Consider the following 22,470-nt stretch of genomic DNA (forward strand, 5'->3'; position numbering starts at 1 on the left):
TAATGTGACCTATATTCAGGAAGAAATTTAGTTAAAACTGAATTTTTAAATAGAGAGGGTTCACAAGACATACAGATGGTTCTGGCTTTGAATTATCATACAAAGACTGTAAAATATCTATGTAAATATGTTAAAGTATTTATAGGAAAAGATGATATAACTGGTAAATAGGAAATTATGGAATGAGAGATTTGAAATCTAAAAAAAAAAGAGAGAAACAAATGGAGAGTCTAAAATTAGGGGGAGAAAGGAACTAATTTAGCTGAGTATTTGTTATCTTTCTTTAGTGGATATGACATTTCCAGGTAACAAAAGAACATGGGGGACTTGATACAATCTCATTGTGAATGTAACACTCCTAGTAATGAGACCATAACATTTCTCAGAAATATAATATTTACCCACAAAAATGTCTAGCCTTATTTTAGATTTGCTTATAGTTTACAAACCTATAGATTGTGAGACATGACTTCCTGGAAAATATTATCTAAGCTATATAATTTTTTGGCTTTTTAGGGCCACACCTGGGGCATATGGCATTTCCAGCCTAGGGGTCAAATCAGAGCTACAGCTGTCAGTCTACACCACAGCCACAGCAATGCAGGATCCAAGCTGAGTCTGCGACCTGCACCATAGCTAACGGCAAGGCCGGATCCTTAACCCACTGAGCAAGGCCAGGGATTGAACCCGCTTCCTCATGGTTATTGTCAGATTCATTACCGCTGAGCCACGACAGGAACTCCTACAACTGAATTTTTAAATAGAGAGGGTTCACAAGCTGAAATATAACTTCTGTGTGCAAACCTCATTTAGAAATCTCATTTGTCACTCTGAGGGAAAAAATAAAAAATGAAAAAAATCTAAAAAAAGAACTAAGAAGCCATGCAGAGTGTTTCAAAAATTTTGAACCTACTTATGTAACTTGACTGCTTACAGTTTTAAGATTACAGAAAATTATTACTACATTAGTAATAAAATAATCAATGGATAGGATTATTAGGAGATCAGGCACAAGAAAGAAGTAAATTTCAAGTTGTCAATAATAATCACATCTTCATTGTGCTGAGAGAGAGTCACTATAATATGGTTGTGCCAACCTGGTACAATTGGTAAGTGTTCCTCTTTATTTTCTGGAGGAGTTAGTATTATTTTTAACTCTTTATTCAGTGTTTGGGAGAATTGGATATTAGACTATGTATTTTCAATACATTTTCTTAGGTCTTTACCATTAATTATGGTCACCCTATATTAACAGATTCCAAATGAGAAAGAATAAACCATCCTTAAACTTACAGAAAATTGAGGTACTGAATGGAACAGAAGAACAATTTAAAAATCAAAACTGTAATATCCTTAGAATATAGGAAAAGTGATTTTATCTATATAAACAACAGAATGTCATGTAAATGTACCACTTAGACAAATGAAAATGCTCTAAAAAATTACTAATATGATAAAATAAAAAATCAACTCTAGTTTTGAGACATTTAATTTAACAGTATAGCAGTTCCACCAAAATTTTTAAAAATGAAATTACCATATAATCCAGTAATTCTTCTGGATTATATGGTAATAATGAAACTACCATATAATCCAATAATTCTTCTGGATAACTGAGGCAAACAAAACACTAACTTGAAAAGATATCTCCACCTCTATGTTCATTGCACCATTATTTAAAATAGCCAAAACTCGGAAGCAACCTAAGTGTCCATCAGTGGACAAATGGACAAAGAACAAATGGAAACTATATGCATATAATGGAATACTAACCCAGCTATAAAAAGAATGAAATCTTGCCATTTGCGACAACATGTATGGACATTGAGGGCATTATGCTAAGTGAAATACATCAGATAGACAAAGACAAATACAGGAAAGTTTCACTTACATGTGTGATCTAAAAGGAAAGAAAAAATGAAATCGTAGATACAGAGAATAGATTGGTGGTTGCCAGAAAAGATAATTGGAGTGGGTGGAATGAGGTATGGTAGCCAAGAGGTACAAAATTCCAACTGTAAAATAAGTAACTCCTGGGAATATAATGTACTGCATGTTATTTAGTTAAGAATACTGTAATGTCCATTTGAAAATTGCTAGGAGGAGTTCCCATCATGGCGCAGCGAAAATGAATCCAACGAGGAACCATGAGGTTGTGGGTTCGATCCCTGGCCTCCCTCAGTGGGTAAAGAATCCAGCGTTGCCGTAAATTGTGGTGTAGTTTACAGACATGGCTCAAATCCTACGTTGCTGTGGCTGTGGTGTAGGCCGGCAGCTGTAGCTCTGATTAGACCACTAGCCTGGGAATCTCCATATGCTGTGTGTGTCACCCTAAAAAGCAATAGAAAAAAAAAAAGAAAATTGCTAAGAGAGTAAATCTTAAAAAGTCTCATTGCAAGAAAAAAAAAATGTAGCTGTGTGGTGGTGAATATTAACTAAACTTTCTGTGGCTATCATTTCACCCTACATACAAATATAGAACCATTATGTAGTATACCTGAAACTAACAAAATATTATATTTTAATCATATCTCAACTTTTTAAAAAAGAAAATAATCCTTAAAAGATTCAACATAGTGAAATTTCAGAACACTAAGACAAAGAGCATTAAAAACATCTTCCAGAGAAATAATCCCAAGTAGAATAAAAAGAACCGAAAGTAGACTATTTTATACACAATTTTACATTATTGCCTGTCTTCCTCTTTGCTTTCTCACATGTCTCAGAGATTTTCAAATCAGTACCGGGAGTATTCCACAGCTATTTTTACATCTGGGTTCATTCTTTTGTTCAAACAGCCAATGATACCACGTATAATCTTGCACCTTCATTACTCTGTATGTGGATGGTAAGCACATGTGATGAGAAAGCTAGGTCAAAGAGTGTAGACATTTACAACATTGGAAAATATTGCAGACTGCTCTGCTCAGATGTTATAATGTTTTTATATTTCACCAGCTATAGATAAAATCATCAAGTTGTCAAATTCACATTTTCCCCAGACTTACAGGAAAAAAACCCCTCTATATTTACAAGGCTTTTAAAATGTGCTTTGCTCTCATTATAAGCAAAGCTAAGCCCTTTCTCATATAATTAGGAACACTTTCTATGCGTCATGTATAGTTTTCTATTGACCTTTGCTTCTATGATGTCTTTCACAGATAGATATTTTTGCTTTTCATGCAAATTACTATTTTTTCCTTTGTAGTTTCTAAATTTTGATTGGTAGCCATAAAAGACTTTCTTATCCAAATTTATGAAATAATTCTCCAACATTTTCTGATTTTTTTTATCATTTCAACTTTTACATATAAAACTTTTCTTGATATGAATTTAATCCAGAGTATGTTCTAAGCTACAAATCAAACTTTTTTTTCAGATGATTATGCAGCTGTTTTTCATCAACTACTGAATAGTCTCTCTTTATCCTAATGATTGAAATGGCAAATTCTGTTATAAATTTTTTGCATGTCTTGAGATTTATTCTTGGACTTTCATTTTGCATATTTTTGACTATCAATGCAACATTTTATTAATGCAGCAGTACCATGCTTTTCATTATTGAAACTCATTATAATAGGCTTTAATATTTGGCACAGCTGTCTCTATCCAACCAAACCACACAGCATGTCTTTTAGAGTATACCTGACTTTTTGTCTATTTAGTTTTCTACATGGACCTTGAGAAACAAAGCAAACATAAAAATACTGTTGTTATTTCATTGAAATGTTATGGAGATAAGATTTGGATATATGAAATATTGAGTGTGTTAGGTCTCCTCTCCATCAGCATGGTATATATATCTTTTAGAATATTTTTTCCATATTTTGTGTTTATAAATATACTGTGGCAATGTTTAAAGTTTTCTCACCTTAGCACTTCCAAGTTTTTGCTAAGTTTATCTTAGGCTTCTTAATAATTTAATTTAACTTAATAATTTAAATGTCATTTATTTCAATTTAGTATATTAATCAAATAATATAGTTCTGTTATTGAAAACTATTTTGAAAATATTATGTAATATAAGTGAAAAGCACTAAATCATATTTAATTTTCAAAATTCAGACTTGTTATTTAAATATTGAAATAAGGCCCTAAAGTCCTAAATGGATATAGACAAAACAGTGGGCATTTTAGAAAAGCAGACTTGAAAGTGGAGCAGTATGGTAAGAAAATACTTTTGGCAAAGGTTTCTTTAGATATACAGAATTTTCTACTCTCAAAATCATCATTGTAAAATTACAGAATAACTACAAATAAATTGATTATAATTAATGCCTTGAAACATTTTCTGTCGCAAGTATGATCACTGACAAGTAGTAAATGTAGTTAACTAAATAATGATGATCACAAGCTTTTAAAACAGAAATATATTCAAAGTAAACTTATCTCTTTTTTTTGCTATGATTTCATCTTTTCTTAACCATGATTCATATTATCTTATTTCACTTCACAACTCATTATCCACTCTGTCAATATCTCCTTTTCTCAAACCTAATAATACATATAATGAACATAGATGATGACATTGAAAAGAAACAGTGCATGTCAGCTCTTTCTCAAGTCCTGCACTGTAGACCAATTGTCCTTGAAGGGGCTTCTTCTAATTAATTACCATCCCTTCTTTGTAGAGCAATCATATTGGCAGGAATTGATTGGGCGTATAAGACAGTTCATTTAGTTGGGAGAAAAATCTCATAATTAAAATAATTTTACTGCTGGTGAAATTAATGCACCCCATGCAAATTTATCAGCTTGATTTTAATGTTCCTCTTCAATTACATTTTTAAGAAAATAAAAAATAATATCAGCAATCAGAAAAAGTAGGAATTACATAAAATATATAATACCATTACACACAAAAAAAAATATCATAAATTCTATTTTGTCTTTAAAACTTTACTGAAAGAAGTTGCATTGTTGAATCTCTGCACTGTCATTGAAAGAATCTTAGTGGCCCTACTTAAATATTTTGACTATTAAATTTTATCACACTGACTTATTTCACTTGGACATCCCAGGTCATTTAAATTCTCAGATGTAGAGGCACATAATTGTTATTTTTGTGATAATAAGCTATGTTCATTAAGTTCTGAACCTAGATTCATGAAAGGATAATGACTAAATACACTTTCATTACTTTAATAATAATTACTAAAAGCTGATTTATCCATAAGCAAGTTTAACTTCATATTACCCCTATCTTAGAAAATATTTGTCATTCCACTGTCATTCATAAAATAACTACATTTGCTCAGAGATGATTTATCCACTAGCAATTTGATTTCCTATACATCCCCTACTTTTTCTAAAAACTGTATTTTGTATTTTGCTGTCGTGAATATGTTCCCTTTACCCATTTTTAGTTTTCAAATAATTTGGATGTTTAAAGTTAAGTGAATGTATACACTGCATTATTCCTACTTTGAGACAAAGGAAAATCAAGTACAAAATGATGCAGGTTCTGAGGTCTATGAACTGATTTGACTGGTAATAGTTGAGTGTGTTTCTCAGTCTGCAAGGTCAAAGCATTTGTGTCCATTTCACTACAATGATTGTTCTTTGTGGAAGTCTAGCAGCAGTATATTTTAAAATCTCCTTGGATGATTATAATATGAAGCCAAGGTTTAAAAACCACTGAGCTAACACTAACCCTAGATAGTCCTGAAGACCATATAGTTCAGGTAACTTCTCTAGCTTTATTTATTGTTCTTATATGTTTGATTTGACTGTATGATTTGTGAAATAGTAGGTATTCTATCAGAGCCTTTGAAATTCCTTTCTGTAGTAACATGATATAATCAACAAGCCATAGCTCTCTTCCATCACTTCTGTGCTTGAGTGTGATTTGCTTAATGAACTGATAACTATTTCTGTCATTAGGGGTTGTTAACTCTCCAGCACACCATCTTATGAGCATGATGAAATAAATTACCATGTCTTCTGTTAAAAGGCTAATTTGTTAGTTTACTTCAACACTGTTTTAATGTAATAGTACTCTTATAAGTGCAGCTGCTGTTGGTTGCATAAAATAAGCTGTTGGTTGAGAACAGACATAGACATATCAAATCCACTAATTTGCTGATTGTTGATAAACTATAATGACAAAATATCATTGACAGAGGAAATATTCTTTAAAATAATTAATTGAAGTACCATGCAGTTTCAAGAATGTGGATCAATTTGCATGAACCAAGTCAAATAGCATTCAAAGTGTAATCAAACAGAAAATTATGCTCATCAGAATAGATTTTGAAATAGAAACAGCTGTTGTGTAAAACAATTAGTTAAATATTTAATCAAATATGTTTTGGAATTATTTTATTTCAAGTGTTAAAGCCAGAAAGCTAGGATTCCTCTATGACTTGCTTTCTGTATACAATCCATAAATAGGAACTTCCATGACCTCACACTATGATTATGACTAAATGATATTTTCCCCTTCTATTTCTCCTCCTGATCTTTTTTTTTCTTTTTTCTTTTTTAATGTGTCAAGCTCTGTAAGGATTTTCTTTCTATTCCTTTTAAAATAAAAAAAAAAATCTGGAGTTCCCATCGTGGTGCAGTGGTTACTGAACCCGACTAGGAACCATGAGGTTGCAGTTTGATCCCTGACCTTGCTCAGTGGGTTAAGGATCCGGTGTTGCCATGAGCTGTGGTGTAGGTTGCAGACACGGCTTGGATCCTGCCTTGCTGTGACTCTGTCATAAGCTGCCAGCTACAGCTCTGATTAGACCCCTAGCCTGGGAACCTCCATATGCTGTGGTAGTGGCCCTAGAAAAGGCAAAAAGACAAAAAATAAATAAAATAAAATAAAATAAAATAAAATAAAATAAAATATTAAAAAAATCTAAAAATCACTCCACCATTCTTTTGTGGTAAGGTTATTTAGTGTAATATATGTCCTCTTAGCAAAATTTTAAATATACAACATATTATTGTCCTATATTGGCCCTGTATTGTACAGATTTCTAAATCTTATTCATCTTGAGTAACTGAAACTTTATACCCTTTGAAACAAAGTTATTTTTAAAATAAATTTTGCTCAATCTAGAATGCTCTCTCTTACATTTTGTCATAAAAACCTTATCTGACCTCTCAACTTAAAGCAGGCTGGGCCTTGAGACCTGGGACCCTTCGCAGCAGTGCTTGCACTGGGACAAATGTCTCCTTCTAGCAACAAAATATCACAAAAATGTAAGGGGAAAATTATGAACAACAAGATACAAAAGGACTAAAAGCCCAACTTCCACTTCTGAGAAGTCAGGAGCAAAAGCTCATGATCCCTGCTCATGATTCCTTCAAGGGAGTGGGCGGACTACCCAAGTCACCCCTCTGGCCAGACCCCTAAACCTACCTCTACCCTCACCTCTTATAAGGAGCCAACTCTACTCCTTTGGGAGTGAGCAAGGGAACCTGTTACTTGTTTTCACCCCATGCTACAGCAGGGGCCCCAATTAATTTCTATTGCTTAAGGAAGCCAAGAACACTAGTCAGTAATAAATTTACTCTCCAATTGCCTATATTTTCTTATCTTTTTCTAAAACAGGTTCTTTGGCTATAAGTTTGCATGGGAAGATGTTTCTTTCTGAAAGAGCATTTTATTTCAACTTACAATTACATATTTATTACATTTTATTTCAACTTACTATTACATATTTATCATTGCCCAATAAATCCCTCCAAGAAATAGATGTACGAGAGTAGGGAATAACACTGGTTTTCTTCATAATTATGGATCATGTTCCCAGAAGAATTCCTGAGATGTAGTGGGTGTTAAGCACATGTATGTCTATTTAAGGAACATGTTGGAGAATAAGAATATTAAATTCATTTTTCCTTATTTTGTTTTGAAATATGTCTTTTGTGTATTGAAAAATGAATACTCAATTAGTAAATTTTGAACTGATTTAGGCATTAATTGGAGTACCTGTAAGTCCCAATCGCCACACACATTTAAACTGAGGAGGACTAGCATCTTCAGCTTGACAAATATTATGGCTGATGGCTCCACAGTAGCAAGGGTATAGATGAAAGAAGCAAGCATTCTTCACGAACCAACACGAATTTCTTGTGTGCCCGGGAGTGCATATATACTAGAGAAAGGAAGTAATAAAAAAGATAAATACTTTATTGAGATATGTTTTGGTATATAAAATACACAGCTAATTTCTAAAATGACTAATATTTTTTGTCCTTTTAGGGTCAAACCCATGTCATTTGGAGGTTCTCAGGCTAGGAGTCGAATTGGAGCTGTAACCACTGGGCTATGCCAGTGCCACGGCAATGCCAGATCCAAGTTGCATAAAATGACCAATTTTAAAAAGTCTGCAGAACACCCTTTCATATCATTATTTGCTTATGCCTTCTATTCCTTTCACTTCTCCTTTCCTCATGTTCACGTTCATGATACCCATGTGATATTCTTTTGACTTCAATTCCTAATCCACAATAGTTCCTCACCTTCTGTTTGCTGGGCTATATTTTTTTTTTCCCACAAATTAAAAATAACTATGGTAGGAGTGCCTGCTGTGTTACGACAGAATTGGAGGTGTCTCTGCAGCACCAGGGCACATTTCAATCCCTGGCCTGGCACAGAGGTTTAATGTGAGAGTTCATACTAACACACACATTCTACAGCAACAAAGAATTAAGCAAAAGCAGGTGAGTAGAACATAAGTAAAGTAAAATAAAGAGAGTGGAGAGTGGAGGCTTTCAGGTAAGTAAACTAAAACTTAATCTCTAAGTAGCCCTGAGCTTTCTATCAGCCAAGTAAAAATAAAAAACTTGATGATATAGGATAGTTCTTCTTAGTTATTAGAAGAGGTGGGTTTGTATTTTGGTGGATTCTTTCTGGTTTACTGGGAAAACCATATCCCAGAGGATAGGTGTCATAGGGTGGAGGGTGTTAAACAAGTGATAACACTTCAGTAATATTTTTGTGAAAATTTATTAATTTGACCATGAATTTATAAATTTTTTTTCATGGTGCTACTTTGTTCGATTAAGATGGTTTTCAATAAATTGATTTTTTTTTTAGTATGAATTTGGAAAATGCCATTACTGGAAGAATTAGTCACTCTGAATTCACATGGACATGGTGACTAATGCAATAGTCATTGCCCACTAAAACACCATTTTATTAATTCTCATAAACTTAAATAGAAAGACAATTCAATGATTTAGAATCATTTGCATGACAAGATCAGTGTCTTTGTGAATTCAGCTGCTCTAAAGTGACCTCCCTTTTACATGGAGGTTAGTTTCCAATAGAATTAATAGTCCTCTCTATTGTTAAGTTACCTAAAGATGCACAGTGACCTCAGGTGCCATGGTAATACTAATTTTTCTCCATCGATTTTATTTGGACAAAGGAGATTAAAAATTTTGTATAGAAATGGTGACTTAGCTATGTGATGTTTCAATCCCTCAAATTAATACTTAGAGTAATACTTTAAAATAATCTTTATTTTAATATTTTCTATTGATTTCATGGATTAAATAACAAATACTCGTTAAATGATCTGTGGTAGTTTGGAAGTAGATGTCAACATTTGTAAGTTTCAATCTTCATCCATGACATAAAAATATGACTCCCCTTACCCTAGAAAATGGATTTACTTGCATTTGTAGAGTGGATTTAGGGTGACCAACTCACTTGTTTTCTTGAGACTTTACTTTTTAGCTTTGAAATTCTTGGTTCCAGTGAAGGCAGTCAGTCTTAGACAAACTGGGATGGCTGACTGCCCTAAGCAGGTTATATATTCAAAGTACTATTCCTGAAGTGAAGGAGTATGAGGAACAGAGTTGCAGTTGGCATGTGATGAAAGATAGAAATGATCTACACTTTAGGCCTCTGAAATGTGTGTGTGTTTGTGTGTGTGTGCGAGAGAGAGAGAAAATATGCATGTTTGCAGGGAATTACCACAGTGCCTAACCTACCTAACACACTTACCAAAAGTTTTCCACATCTAGAGGTGAGACTAATTTCATTTGCTGATGATTGTTTCAAATATGAAATTTCTATCGACTGTATTAAATTGGCTCTAATCCTATAAAATATATAGCTCATATATCTGTAAGAAAATTAGTATTGCATTTACTGCAGTAAACTATAGATGTTTGTAAACTGCTAATAAAATATATGTGGAAATTAGCAGTATTAATCTATCTTGTATTTAACTGCTCCATTTATAAATAACAATCAAAACCAGAAAAAAAATTCAGTATTTGTACTTTTTCTTTTGGAATTGAGTGGGGTGCTAGGGGTGGGAATACACAAACATTCATTTGAAAATGAACATCTATCTTACTCTTGACAGTGAGCTAATTGGCACATATTAGAAAACTAAACTTGAACTGACTTTGAACTTCAATAAGATTGTGAAAGCATAATTTTAGTAAGCAAACAGTGAAATTAAGACCATCATGAAGTAGTTTCACAATGACAGTAAAAAGAAGCAAGAGAATCAAGAAAATTGTCCATAAAAAGAAAAGCAATCTATTTCTTGTATCATGTCAGTATGTGTTACATCAGTGAGAGCAAATTTTGCAATACCAAAGTTTTGTGACTTTTACTTGTTTGACATAAAATACATATTCATAGGAGTTTTATAGCCTTAACCAAGTGATTTAACATATTATGTGCAAAAAGTTTTGTTGATACTTTCTCAAGGCTTTTATTTTTTATAAAGGGAAACCAATTTTGATTGATAGTATGAAGAGGATTTAAAGACAAGTCTAGATATTGATTTATTTTAACAGCTACATTTCTTAGGCAAGATAATGATTTTTTTAAAGATATTCTTCCTGTGCTATATCAAGTATCATAAACTTCGCTCTTTCAAAGAAACTGTATCCCCAAATGATGGCTTATACCTATCATTGCAACATCTGTATTTCCTGATGATTACATTTATAATCATTTTAAGCATTTACACCAGGATTTAGGAACTATGTTAAAAATATAGAAATGTTGTTTTCTCTTATGAAATGAAGATACTAATAGCAGGGATACTAAATCCCTCTCTTCTTCCTCTTTCTCTCTCTCTCTCCATATCTGTGTGTGTGTGTGTGTGTGTGTGTGTGTGTGTGTGTGTGAGAGAGAGAGAGCGAGAGATCATTTTGCCATATACAGGTTACCTTTGTTCTAATGAGTACAAAAGCATTATCTAATTCATTTCATGTGAATTTTCAACAGCCTTGATAGAGAAAATCCTTTTATATTCTGTTCTATAATTTTCATAAAAATACAACAATTATGAGATTTAAAAAAAAATCACATACTTTAGTTCTCATAAGGTCAGGACATAAACCTGTACATAGATTTCAAATCCTTTTACTTTATTTTTTGTCTTTTTATTCTCCAATAGAAGTATTACTTGTACAAGTCGTAATTAGCTGACACCGAAGATATATTATCGCTAAAAATCAGAAGTGTAAAATCTTGTGAACCTGAAAATTTATTGTTTTTGTTACACTCCCTCCTTGTAGTATCATTTCTTTTTTACTCATTCTTCTTGAGTTAGTACTAAAAAAAATCACTGAAAATTGATTTATTGGAAAATATCTTATTCTACCTAGTTTAAAAAAGTTAGTGATTTTGAAAAAGCAGTGATGAATCCACACAGGAAAACATTTGAAAACATCTGATGACATGCTGCCTACAGAAGGCTCAATTTAACTTTTAGGACTCACACATATTGATAGTAAAATAAATATTTTAAACAAATGGTAACCAAAAGAAAGTAAGTGTAGCTACACTAGTATCAAATAAGACAGACTTTAAGCAAAAAACTAAGTCACTATTACATAATCTACAAAGACAGTCATCATGCAACAAGTCAATCCATTATGAAGATAACTAAATATATCAAGAAAATATAAAAAGAAACAAAGTGATAAATGAATAGCAATAGAATAATACTTGTAGACTTTAACATTGTCAACAATGAAGGGATCCAGACAAAACATCAATAAGGAAACAGTAAATTTGAGTCCAAGCCATAGCTGCAACCTATGACCTATGCCACAGCTGTGGTAATGTTGGATCCTTAACTCACTGTACCAGGCTAGGGATTGAACTTGTACTGCCCAGAAACAATGTCAGATACTTAACTTAACCTACTATGCTACAGTGGGAACTCCTATAACTTTTATATACACTGGGAAATCACAGCTCATGGCAATGCCAGATCCTTAACCCACTGAACTAGGACAGAGATCAAACCCATGTCTTCATGGATAATCCTTGGGTTTGTTAACCACTGAGCCGTGATAGGAACTCCCTGACTGCCTTCACTTCAAACTAACTTTCAGCTGCCAGCCTAAAAAGCCTTTACCATGGTACTAAACTCAGTTGTTGAATTTCATATATTTTATGTCATTGACTGTCAAATACCATTAAATTTCAAAAATGAATTTGATCATCTTAGAGAGAAGAGAAATAATTACATTTACCATTTACGATAACCTTAAAATTCTTTACATTTTTCAGTGAATATCTTCATTTTTTTTTCTCATAGGCTAGAGAAGTCATTTGTCTTGTGATCAAACAAATGACTGTAGAACTCCAATCTCCTTATTAAAACTTTGAGTGTTAACTTCTTGCAATAGTGGTATAATATTAAATAAAACAATTTATTTATAATAAATTAATTTATTGAACAGCTTCAGTTTTATTTTTCAATATAGCACATTTACTCTATGCCTTTTTTTGACTATAGTTAAATTTCACCTTTTCTGGAGAAAGAACAATATCTCAACTCCTATAAAAATATATCTTTTTTATAGCATTTTCAGTTTTCTAATTGATGCTGTTTTTCATGGTATAGTCAGACATTTCTGATAATGATGGCATTCCAGGAAGAGTATATCCTTAGCAATCTGAGTGTGATTTATATCCTTTTTACCTGTATAAGTAGCAAAAAACTTAATTAAAACAATCATTCATCTATTTTAATACAAAATCAAGTGGGCATTTTTTTAGCATTTTGTGATATTGTATCAACTTATCAGTAGTTGCTATTTGCTATTTGCCCAAATGTTTAAATATAATATTTGTGTTAAATATATTTTCCATCCGTAAAAGTATATATCTAACTGAATATATTTACCTTAAAGATGAGTAAGATCTTTGAATAATGGTCTTCACTGATTTCGGGTTTTACAGCCAGGAACTTAAATGTTAAACTTGTTTTCCCAAATTTAAGATATCTTTTTCTTAAACATATTTTATAAGTCAAGTTTTTAAATAATTACTTATAACATCATATCTATACTGATTTTTTCTAGAAAAACCTCAGGAACTCTTGGATATTCCTTCTCATAAGTTGCCATTGGAATAACATATGTTTTTCTTAGACGTTGGCTCAAAATAGAATCAGCTAAGTGGCTTTACTCATTTTGTTTCACATTGTGGTAAACATATTGAGGCAGTCTTTCAAAATTTTCTAGCCTTAGAAATTTGGATAATTGATATTATTTATGAATTAATTTTTTTAAGTTTGGACTATTGATTAGAAAATTTCATTACATGAGAAATATTTAAAAATCAATCTATGTATTTGATTAGCCACTAAGTAGAAAAAAATATGGATATGCTATATTGATAATACTTAAATACAAAATGAATAAAATTTTAAAATATCATAATTTGGCATAACTTAAAATAGTCTATTTCATTGCTAGAAGTGAGTTTAAGATATATTTTAACTCTTGACCCTTGTAAAAGAGACCAAATTGAACCACATTAAAAATCCTAAAATGTACCCTGTTATACTTTTCTTTGGGGGTGATTCTAGGGAACTTTGCATTTCCTTCAGATTTTTCCTGTATTTACTTTTTATAGCAGGAGCTTTAATGAGGAAATTCTAGGACAGTGTGTTCTTCTGTGTCAAATAGTTCATTTTACTTTCAGCCCATTCACCTTGGATGACATCACTGAGCTCTTCACACATTACTGAAGAGACAGAAAATGAGTATTAAAAATAAGTGATTGGCCCATTAGAACACTGTGGAGTAAGAAGTAAGGCACCTAATTTTTTTAAACTGAATTTTATTTTATGATTCTTGACATATATATTCGCTATTAAAATGGAATGAGTAATTTTAATTTTCTGCACATGAAAATGTAATTATGTTATATCACACCTTTTGGGTACAATTAAGTAATTAAACTGTGCACTTGATTTTAAGAGTTCCAGGCATCAGCATATTGTCAGAGGAAACTTTTGTGAGTTGAGACAAAGTGATTGCAAAAAAATATACTAATTTTATAAAAGGCAGCTAGAAAGATAAAGTAGAGTTAGAACTCAGGTAACTACCTGTCTGTGGAAATTTGATTATTGACAAAGAATTGTGAAGTAAATTCCTTTCTTGGTTCTTATAATAGATGGAAGAACAATCAGAAACTGACTCAGATTTGTTAATAATATTCAAAATATATTGGTAACTACCAATAACAAAAAAAGGCCACCCACCCTACTGTTTCAGTACCTACATTTCCTTTTTTAGTTTATTTATTAATTCACTTATTTATTTTTATTGAAGTATAGTTGATTTAGCATGTTGTGGTAGCTTTTGGTGTACAGCAAAGTGATTCAGTTATATGTGCATATGTTTACATTTACATATCTATTCTTTTTCAGATTGTTTTTCATTATAAGTTATTACAAGATATTGAATATAGTTCCCTGTGCTACACAGTAGGTCCTTATTGATTATCTATTTTATATACTGTAGTGTGTATATGCTAATTCCAAATACCTAATTTATCCCTCCCCAACATTCCCATTTGGTAACCATAAGCTTGTTTCCTATTTCTGTGTGTCTATTTCTGTTTGGTGCATCAGTGCATTTGTATTTTTTTTTTTTTTTGGTTCCACATATTAAGTGACATCGTATGATATTTGTCTTTCTCTGTCTGGCTTACTTTACTTAGTATGATTATTTCTAGGTCCATCCACCTACAACATTTCTATAATGGCTGTCTATGGGCAATTCTCACTCCCTTGGGCAGATCCAATCACAGATTTAGGTCAGAAAATATTATGAAGTGGGGAAAGGAGGTAGGAAATATGCTTAGTATTTAAGTCTACTTAAATATGCTTAAGTATCTGTGAATCTCTTTCTCTTTTTTTCTCTCTCTCCAGTCTGAAAAAACAATCCCTCCTCAAAATAGATTCATAGGAACCCTGAACATTGAGCGACTTTTTCAGTTAGAGAGCGTCTCTAATCATTTTCAGGTCACAAATTTATTTTTGTACTAAAATATTTTTCTTAAAATATTTGTGAATTAATATTTCCTGTCCCTGCTGATCTCTTAGAAGTCTAAGATATTTATTCTTTTATATTGTTGGAGGTCAGGTGTCTGAAATCTATCCTATTGGGGTCAAGTCAAAGTTTTAGGAGGATTCTGAGGTTAAGACTGATCCCGTGCCTTTTTCATCATCCTGTGGTTCTCTATCTCCCTTAGGCTGTGGACACTTCCTGCCTCTTCCAAGGACATTACTCCAGTCTCTGAGGCTGCCATCACATCACATTCTCTGTTTTGATTCCTCCTGAAACCCCCTTATAAGGATCTTTGTGATTAGTCAGTCCCATCCAAATGATCTATAATATTCCCCTCATATCAAAATCCTTGTCTTGATCACATCTTCAATGTCTGTTTTCCCACATGACATTCATAGCTTCTTGGGATCAGGACATGGGCACATTTGTGGTGCCATTATTCAGTCAACCATATTCTGGATCCCCTGAAACTGTTCATGAAAGCTATATGCCCTCAGTTTATTAATATCTACTTTTAATACACCTGCTTACAGATATTATGGCTCTAACTTCTGTCATGAGCATTTTGGGAAGAAAGTCATCATCTTAAACATCCAAAATAGAATAGGAATGAGATTATGTAAATACCACACTTAAAAATAGTTTCACCAGTGATTTCTCCTTAATTTTTGAGGTGATTTTTGTAAACACTTTCAGTGTGATTTTTTTTTCTGTTATATTTTCTGTTTCATTACTAATGAAGACATATTGACAACTTTTGTTTCTATGAGGCCTTTAAAGTGTTTATGTTTGTATCTTTTAAATATGAGAATTTCAACTATTCACAGAAACTGCAGTTAAATTTAGATGAATTAAGTTGCTGTTTATAAAGCTGTTTTAATTTATCACTTGACATAAAAATTCTGCTGTAAATAAGCAAGATAAATGATAAGATATATGCTTATAACTCCCTCCATTCTGGCTATTACAAATGAATAATGGTATGAAATAAAACCAAGTCAAATTTTAAAAGTGCAAGAGAAGTTTTTGAAAATATTCAACACTTAATCCACCTTAAATTTCTTCCTCCTATAAAGCTAGTAGTAGTTATTATAATTAATCAATAGAAATCATGTGGGATCACAAAGTAGTACGCATTGTACAATTAATTTATACCTGCATGTAAAAGTGACAATGACATAAACCTGAATTCCTGAGTACTTCTGTTTCTGTCCTAAAACTGCTATTAAGACTCCTGAAAATTTCCCTTACACAAAGTTGTTGACAAATAATAGAAGCTGAGGGGAACTTTAATATCTAGTACTCCTTCTAATTTAGGGATCTCTGCTGCTTTATTATTGCTTGCTTCCTAGGAAGGCAGAGTCAGTAGGACTCAGATAATATTATGTGAGTTTGACCATCAAAGAAGTTTCTATCCCTTTTTGTGACTAATAATCTTAGGCAATAAAGCCATTGGAAAATTGATTAAACATGGAACTTAGGAAAGATTTACTCTCGTATTCTTTGAAATATTTCTTCCAAGTCAAAACATATCTTTTTTGTTTGCTTATTTAAAAATGACAGTGATTCAAATGATTTAAATATACTGAAGAATAAGTAAAGAAGTAAAAGCTCAATGAAAAAGACTTAAAAGCTCAAAGCTAGTGTAAGAATGCTATTCTTTGTAACACTGTTTTAGGTAGGAGCCAACTTACCCAGCAAGAATCTGAACAAGAGTAGAATAAATTCCAAAATTAACGAAGGAGACTCAGAAGCCAACAAGAAATTTAAGAAAGAGAGAGCAGAGGAGAAACTATCTCTGAGGCATAAGGCATGGATCAGCAGATTACCGAAGTAGATCTTGATCAAATGGCATTTCTAAAGCTACTTTAAGCAATTCAGTAACTCTTTAATTTAGATTATGTTTAGTAGATTTGGAATCCTTCTCCTGCCTCCTCTTTTTCTTAAAAGCAGAGAGAATTCTTTCTCTGACACTAGTTCATGCTCACACCACTCCTCCAAACTTTTCATCTCAATATCTGATAATATAAATGAGAAAAAACATTTGAACAAATCTTATCTGAGTGTTTAAGAAGGAAGGATTGAGAAGCAGAGATTTTTTTAAGGAAAATAAAATTTTATTTTTTTAATTTCATTTTTTAATTTTTATTGAAGTATATTGGTTTATAATGTGATGATTTCCTGCTGTACAACAAACTGATTCAGTTATATATATACACACATCTATTCTTTTACAAATTCTTCTCCCATACAATTGCACAGAATATTGAGTAGAGTTCTCTGTGCTGTACAACAGTTTTCCTTTCATTTTTCTCTTTCTCTCTTTCTTACTTTTTCTTCCTTCCTTCCTTCCTTCCTTCCTTCCTTCCTTCCTTCCTTCCTTCTCTCTTCCTTCTCTTCTCTCATCGTCTCTTCCTCTCCTTCTCTTTCATCTCTTTCTCTCTTCTCTACTCCTTCTCTCTCTCTCTCTTCTCTCTCTTATCCGCTTTCTCTCTCTCTTTCTCTCTTTCTCTCTTCTCAAGCTCCTCTTTCTCTCTTCCTCTCTTTCTCTCTCTCTTTCTCTCTTTCTCTCTTTCTCTCTTTCTTTCTTTCTTTCTTTCTTTCTTTCTTCTCTCTCTTTTTTAGGGCTGCATCTGCAGCACATGGAAGTTCCTGGGCTAGGGATCAGATTGGAACTAAAGCTACCCGCCTATGCCATAGCCACAGCAACAGCAGATCAGAGCCATGGCTGCGAAATACACCACAGTTTGCGACAACACCAGATCCTTAACCCACTAAGTGAGGCCAGGGATCAAACCCACCTTATAGGTAATAGTCAGGTTTGTTTCCACTGTGACACAATGGGAACTCGGCGGGGGGGGGGTATTATTATTTAATTTTATAGAGTACTATGTTTTAGAGTGAGTTAGAAAAAATGAAATACATAAGCCTCTGGTTAAATACTTACCTTGCCTAGTGCTGGAAAGTCTAACTATGTGAGCCTTCAAATTCTTTGTGTGTCTGTGTGTGTGTGTGTGTGTGTGTGTGTGTGTGTCTGTGTGTGTCTGTGTATGAGAGAGAGAGAGAGAGAGAGGGAGAGAGAGAGAGAGAGAGAGGGACTCAGATTCTGTTTAGACTTTCTGTTGTTGAAACTAAATTTTAAAATTCTAAATTCTACCGCAAATGCAACTGGTATTCATATGGAATTCTAATTTGAGCTTCACTTCTTTCAGTGTGAGTTTGCATAAATTACGCTTATTGAAAATAATTGTTAAAAAAAGATTTAACTAGAGGATGGAAATAGAGGAGAGAAGTAAAACAGATGGGAAAGTTAAACTGCATGAGCTTTAAATTTGTTTTTGTTGGTTCACAAATGAAATCTTATAAGGGCTTACAATAAGATGAGATAAAACAAAAACTGCATCCTTTTACTTGCATTCTTGAACTAGCTACAAAATAGGAGAAACAAAGGAATGTGGACAAAGATCTGGGGCATTTTCTTTAATGGTAAAACAAGCAGCAGCCAACAGTTTTGTCATAACATCTGGAAGCTATAACGTATTTGGATAGACACAACCAGAAATTGTGGTTCTAACTATGTGTGTTGTCTATTAAAAATAAAATTAAATTAATTAGTAAATCACTGAAAGGAATTTCTAAGGAAAAGAGCTCCTAAATCATTGCTACAAGGCAATATAAATAGTATTTAATTGTGTAGCAACTATATTTTTACTTTATAATGTGCATAAGATCAGTCATATTTTAATTTAGTGGCTATCATTTATTCATTTTTATAAATATGAAACTTACAATAAGATTTTATTTTTGTCAAGAGCTCCTAATTTCATCATTGCTTTATCCATACGTAGTGATTAGTAGAAATTTGACTCTCTTGATTGGGAAGTAACAAATGTTTTATCATGAGGGCATTTATATTATTAATATTAAGAATGCAGTTGACATTGTGAAAGTGCTTGATTAGAAATTCCTCATCACAATTCAATGAGAAAGTTCACCATCTTTATGCCACTTTAATTATAAAGAAAATGAATTGAAAATAGAGGAGTTTAACTCATGATGGTGAGCATGACTTAGAATTAATAAGATTCCGACCTACAGGGTTTTTTTTTCCTAGTATTTTCCAGCCTGTTGCATGTAAACTTCCTGATCTTAAAGTTAGCATGGTGTCAGCTTTACTCTTCACATTACTTCAATTAAATGAATATTCAAACAATATATTCCTGATTATAATTTTAGTCTAGTCTCATTAATTGGAGTAAAGCACTGTCAAATTGTTGGTTTATTTCCTTTTAGGCTATACATACATCTATATAATACAAATATTCAGATCCCACTGGCTGTCAATCTGATCAACCTTGGTCTTTCCTTAGATCCAGGATTCACTCAGAGGATCTCTCTGAATCCCCACTCTTCCTTCTTCATGTTTCTCTATGGCTTCTTGCCTCTCTATCCCCGTGCATATTAATTTTTCCCTGGGCCACACAGCCCACAGACCTCAGACACCTCACCTTTCCATAAAAGCAATTCAAATATTTCAGGGAATTTTATATTTATGAAAACACTATACCAACAAATTAATGGTTACCAAAGGTGACAGGTGGGAGGAGGGATGAACTAAGGGTTTGAGATTGGCTTATGCACACTGATGTATGTGGAATGATTGGCCAATGGGAACATGCTGTATAGCATAGGGAACTCTAGCCAGTATTCTGTGATAATCTATGTGGGAAAAGAATCTGAAAGAGAGTGGACATGTGGACATGTATAACTGGATCTCTTTATTGTTGAGCAGAAATTATCACAACATTGTAAATCAACTATACTTCAATAAAACTTTAAAAAATGACTCTAAATATAAATAAGCACTATAAAGTCCTGAATCATTATGGGGCTGGATGATATCAGAAGCTACATCACCTGATGCCGTCTGATTCACACCCCCCTGCCCTTCCTGCTACCTGGGAAAGTCTGGCTTCCTGATTCACAGTCTTTTCTGATGTCTGAACATTCTGGGAGAAAGATTTCTGTCAGAGCACTGTGATCATTATCACACTGTACATATATAATTTGCAATACAGATTTTAAAATTTAACCTTATACTTTGATATTTATAAGTATTAGTGAATATAGCTATTCTTCACTAATCACTGATACAACTATGCCATGACAAATTGATCCATTCTCCAATCCATTGACTTTAGTTTGATTCAGATTTGGAGTGACAATTCTTGTTTACCTCTCTTTCAGTACAAATTTGCTAATTTCTCCAATAGACCTAACTAAAAATGGAATTGTTGAATTATAGGATATGGCTTCCCTTGTGCAGTACACACTGAATTTTTAAAGTCATTTCAAAAACTAGTCCCCTACAAAAAGAATGTGTTTTGTGCCCTGGCTAATAACTACCAGATTAATTTTATTCCCTGTCTAGTACAAGAGCTTGAAGCATTAGTAACTGTGGATTTACATATACAGAGACATTTCACCAGTACTCAATTAGTTATATGCTTATTTTATAATAAAAACACTACCTAGAACACTTAATGTCCTCCCAACATAACTTATTTCTTAAAAGTTAAAAAGCTCTATTACTAAACTTTATATAACTTATGTTTAAATATACAGAAAAGGAGATGCTTCTCTGGCTTATATTAATAAAAGCATTTGAAGTAGAGACTGCCAGAAGCTGTTGTATTTTGAAGTGCTAAATTACTTTGCCATGTATTAAATTACTTACTCTGAATCTTCCAATTATATTGAAACACCATCCTTCATTCAGACAGTTGATGGTGAGCAGTCTGCAGTGGTCAATTACTTTCTCACAGTTTTTTCCAGTAAATCCTGGCATGAAACTGTAAATACATCATTGTGAGTAATAAATGTTGCAATTTATATATTTTCACAGAAGTCAATTAAGAGTCTCCCCCAAATAATAATGTTTTATTTAAATTACATACAGCATTTATTATAACACGATGTTTTTAATCATTGATTTTTATCAATGTCAATACTTTTGTTCTTAGCAAAGGAGAAAATAGTTATCTATTTAGAGGGAATTTGTTTAAGCTACATTTTTATTGAAAGTTCTTAATGTTATCTTTTGACAATTTAAAAGTTACATCAACTTTTATCTAAATGGATATTTAACAATAAAATACAGGTTTTTGAAAACCATTAAAATAAATGAAACTATTAATAAAATGTGAAAAAAACGACAAAATGCACTTTTTCATGTTTAGTAGTAATTAATCCTGAGTTAGTAATGACATACATGTTTTTAAACATAATGTAAAGAGTTACAATGGACAATGCATGGTCAGAGCTGAGCTAATTATAGGGTTTTGATTGTTTCTTTTTTTTTTTTTTTTGCTATTTCTTGAGCCGCTCCCTTGGCATATGGAGGTTCCCAGGCTAGAGGTCGAATCGGAGCCGTAGCCACCAGCCTACGCCAGAGCCACAGCAACGCGGGATCCGAGCCGCGTCTGCGACCTACACCACAGCTCACGGTAACGCCGGATCGTCAACCCACTGAGCAAGGGCAGGGACCGAACCCTCAACCTCATGGTTCCTAGTCGGATTCGTTAACCACTGCGCCACTATGGGAACTCCGATTGTTTCTTTCTTAGTTGTCATATTTACAGCTAAGAATTGCTGTAAATTTTTTGTTTGTTTCTTTTATGGCCGCATCCATGGCATATGGAAGTTCCCAGGATAAGGGTGGAATCGAAGCTACAGCTGCCGGCCTACACCACAGCCACAGCAGTGTGAGATCTGAGGCATGTTTGTGACCTATACTGCAGCTCACTGCAAGGGTGGATCCTTAACCCACTGAGTGAGGCCAGGGATAGAACCCGCATCCTCATGGATCCTAGTCGGGTTCGTTAACCATGAGCTATGAAGGGAACTCCCCATATTTACATTTTTTGCAAAGCGATTATTATAGTGTAAGATTCTGATAGTAAGCATTTTTGAGTGGAATCTAAGTGCCCGGCATACAGCTTTTGATTACAATGGCGTCCTTTCAGACATCTATCTCCAATAAGCATATTGCCAGCTGTTGGACACCTACTCACTAGAGGGCTAAAAAAGAAGCCAGGCCTTCCCCTCCCTGTGCCCGTTTTAGACAGACCCAGACCCAGATAACTGACCTCTTGAGAGACCCCGCTTTCCCACTTCGGC

General features: G+C 33.1%; 1 protein-coding gene across 1 annotated transcript in view; it reads right to left on the reverse strand.

Moving 5' to 3' along the window:
- Positions 1 to 22,470, reverse strand: part of EYS (eyes shut homolog) — a 1,324,234-nt gene that overhangs the window by 1,221,632 nt on the left and 80,132 nt on the right. Inside the window, 2 exon segments of the mRNA XM_047769134.1 lie at positions 7,931 to 8,096; positions 21,029 to 21,143. Of these exon segments, the coding sequence (XP_047625090.1) occupies positions 7,931 to 8,096; positions 21,029 to 21,143 (281 nt within the window).

This window comes from Phacochoerus africanus, chromosome 2 (assembly GCF_016906955.1).
Source record: "Phacochoerus africanus isolate WHEZ1 chromosome 2, ROS_Pafr_v1, whole genome shotgun sequence".
In the NCBI taxonomy this organism is placed as follows: domain Eukaryota; kingdom Metazoa; phylum Chordata; class Mammalia; order Artiodactyla; family Suidae; genus Phacochoerus; species Phacochoerus africanus.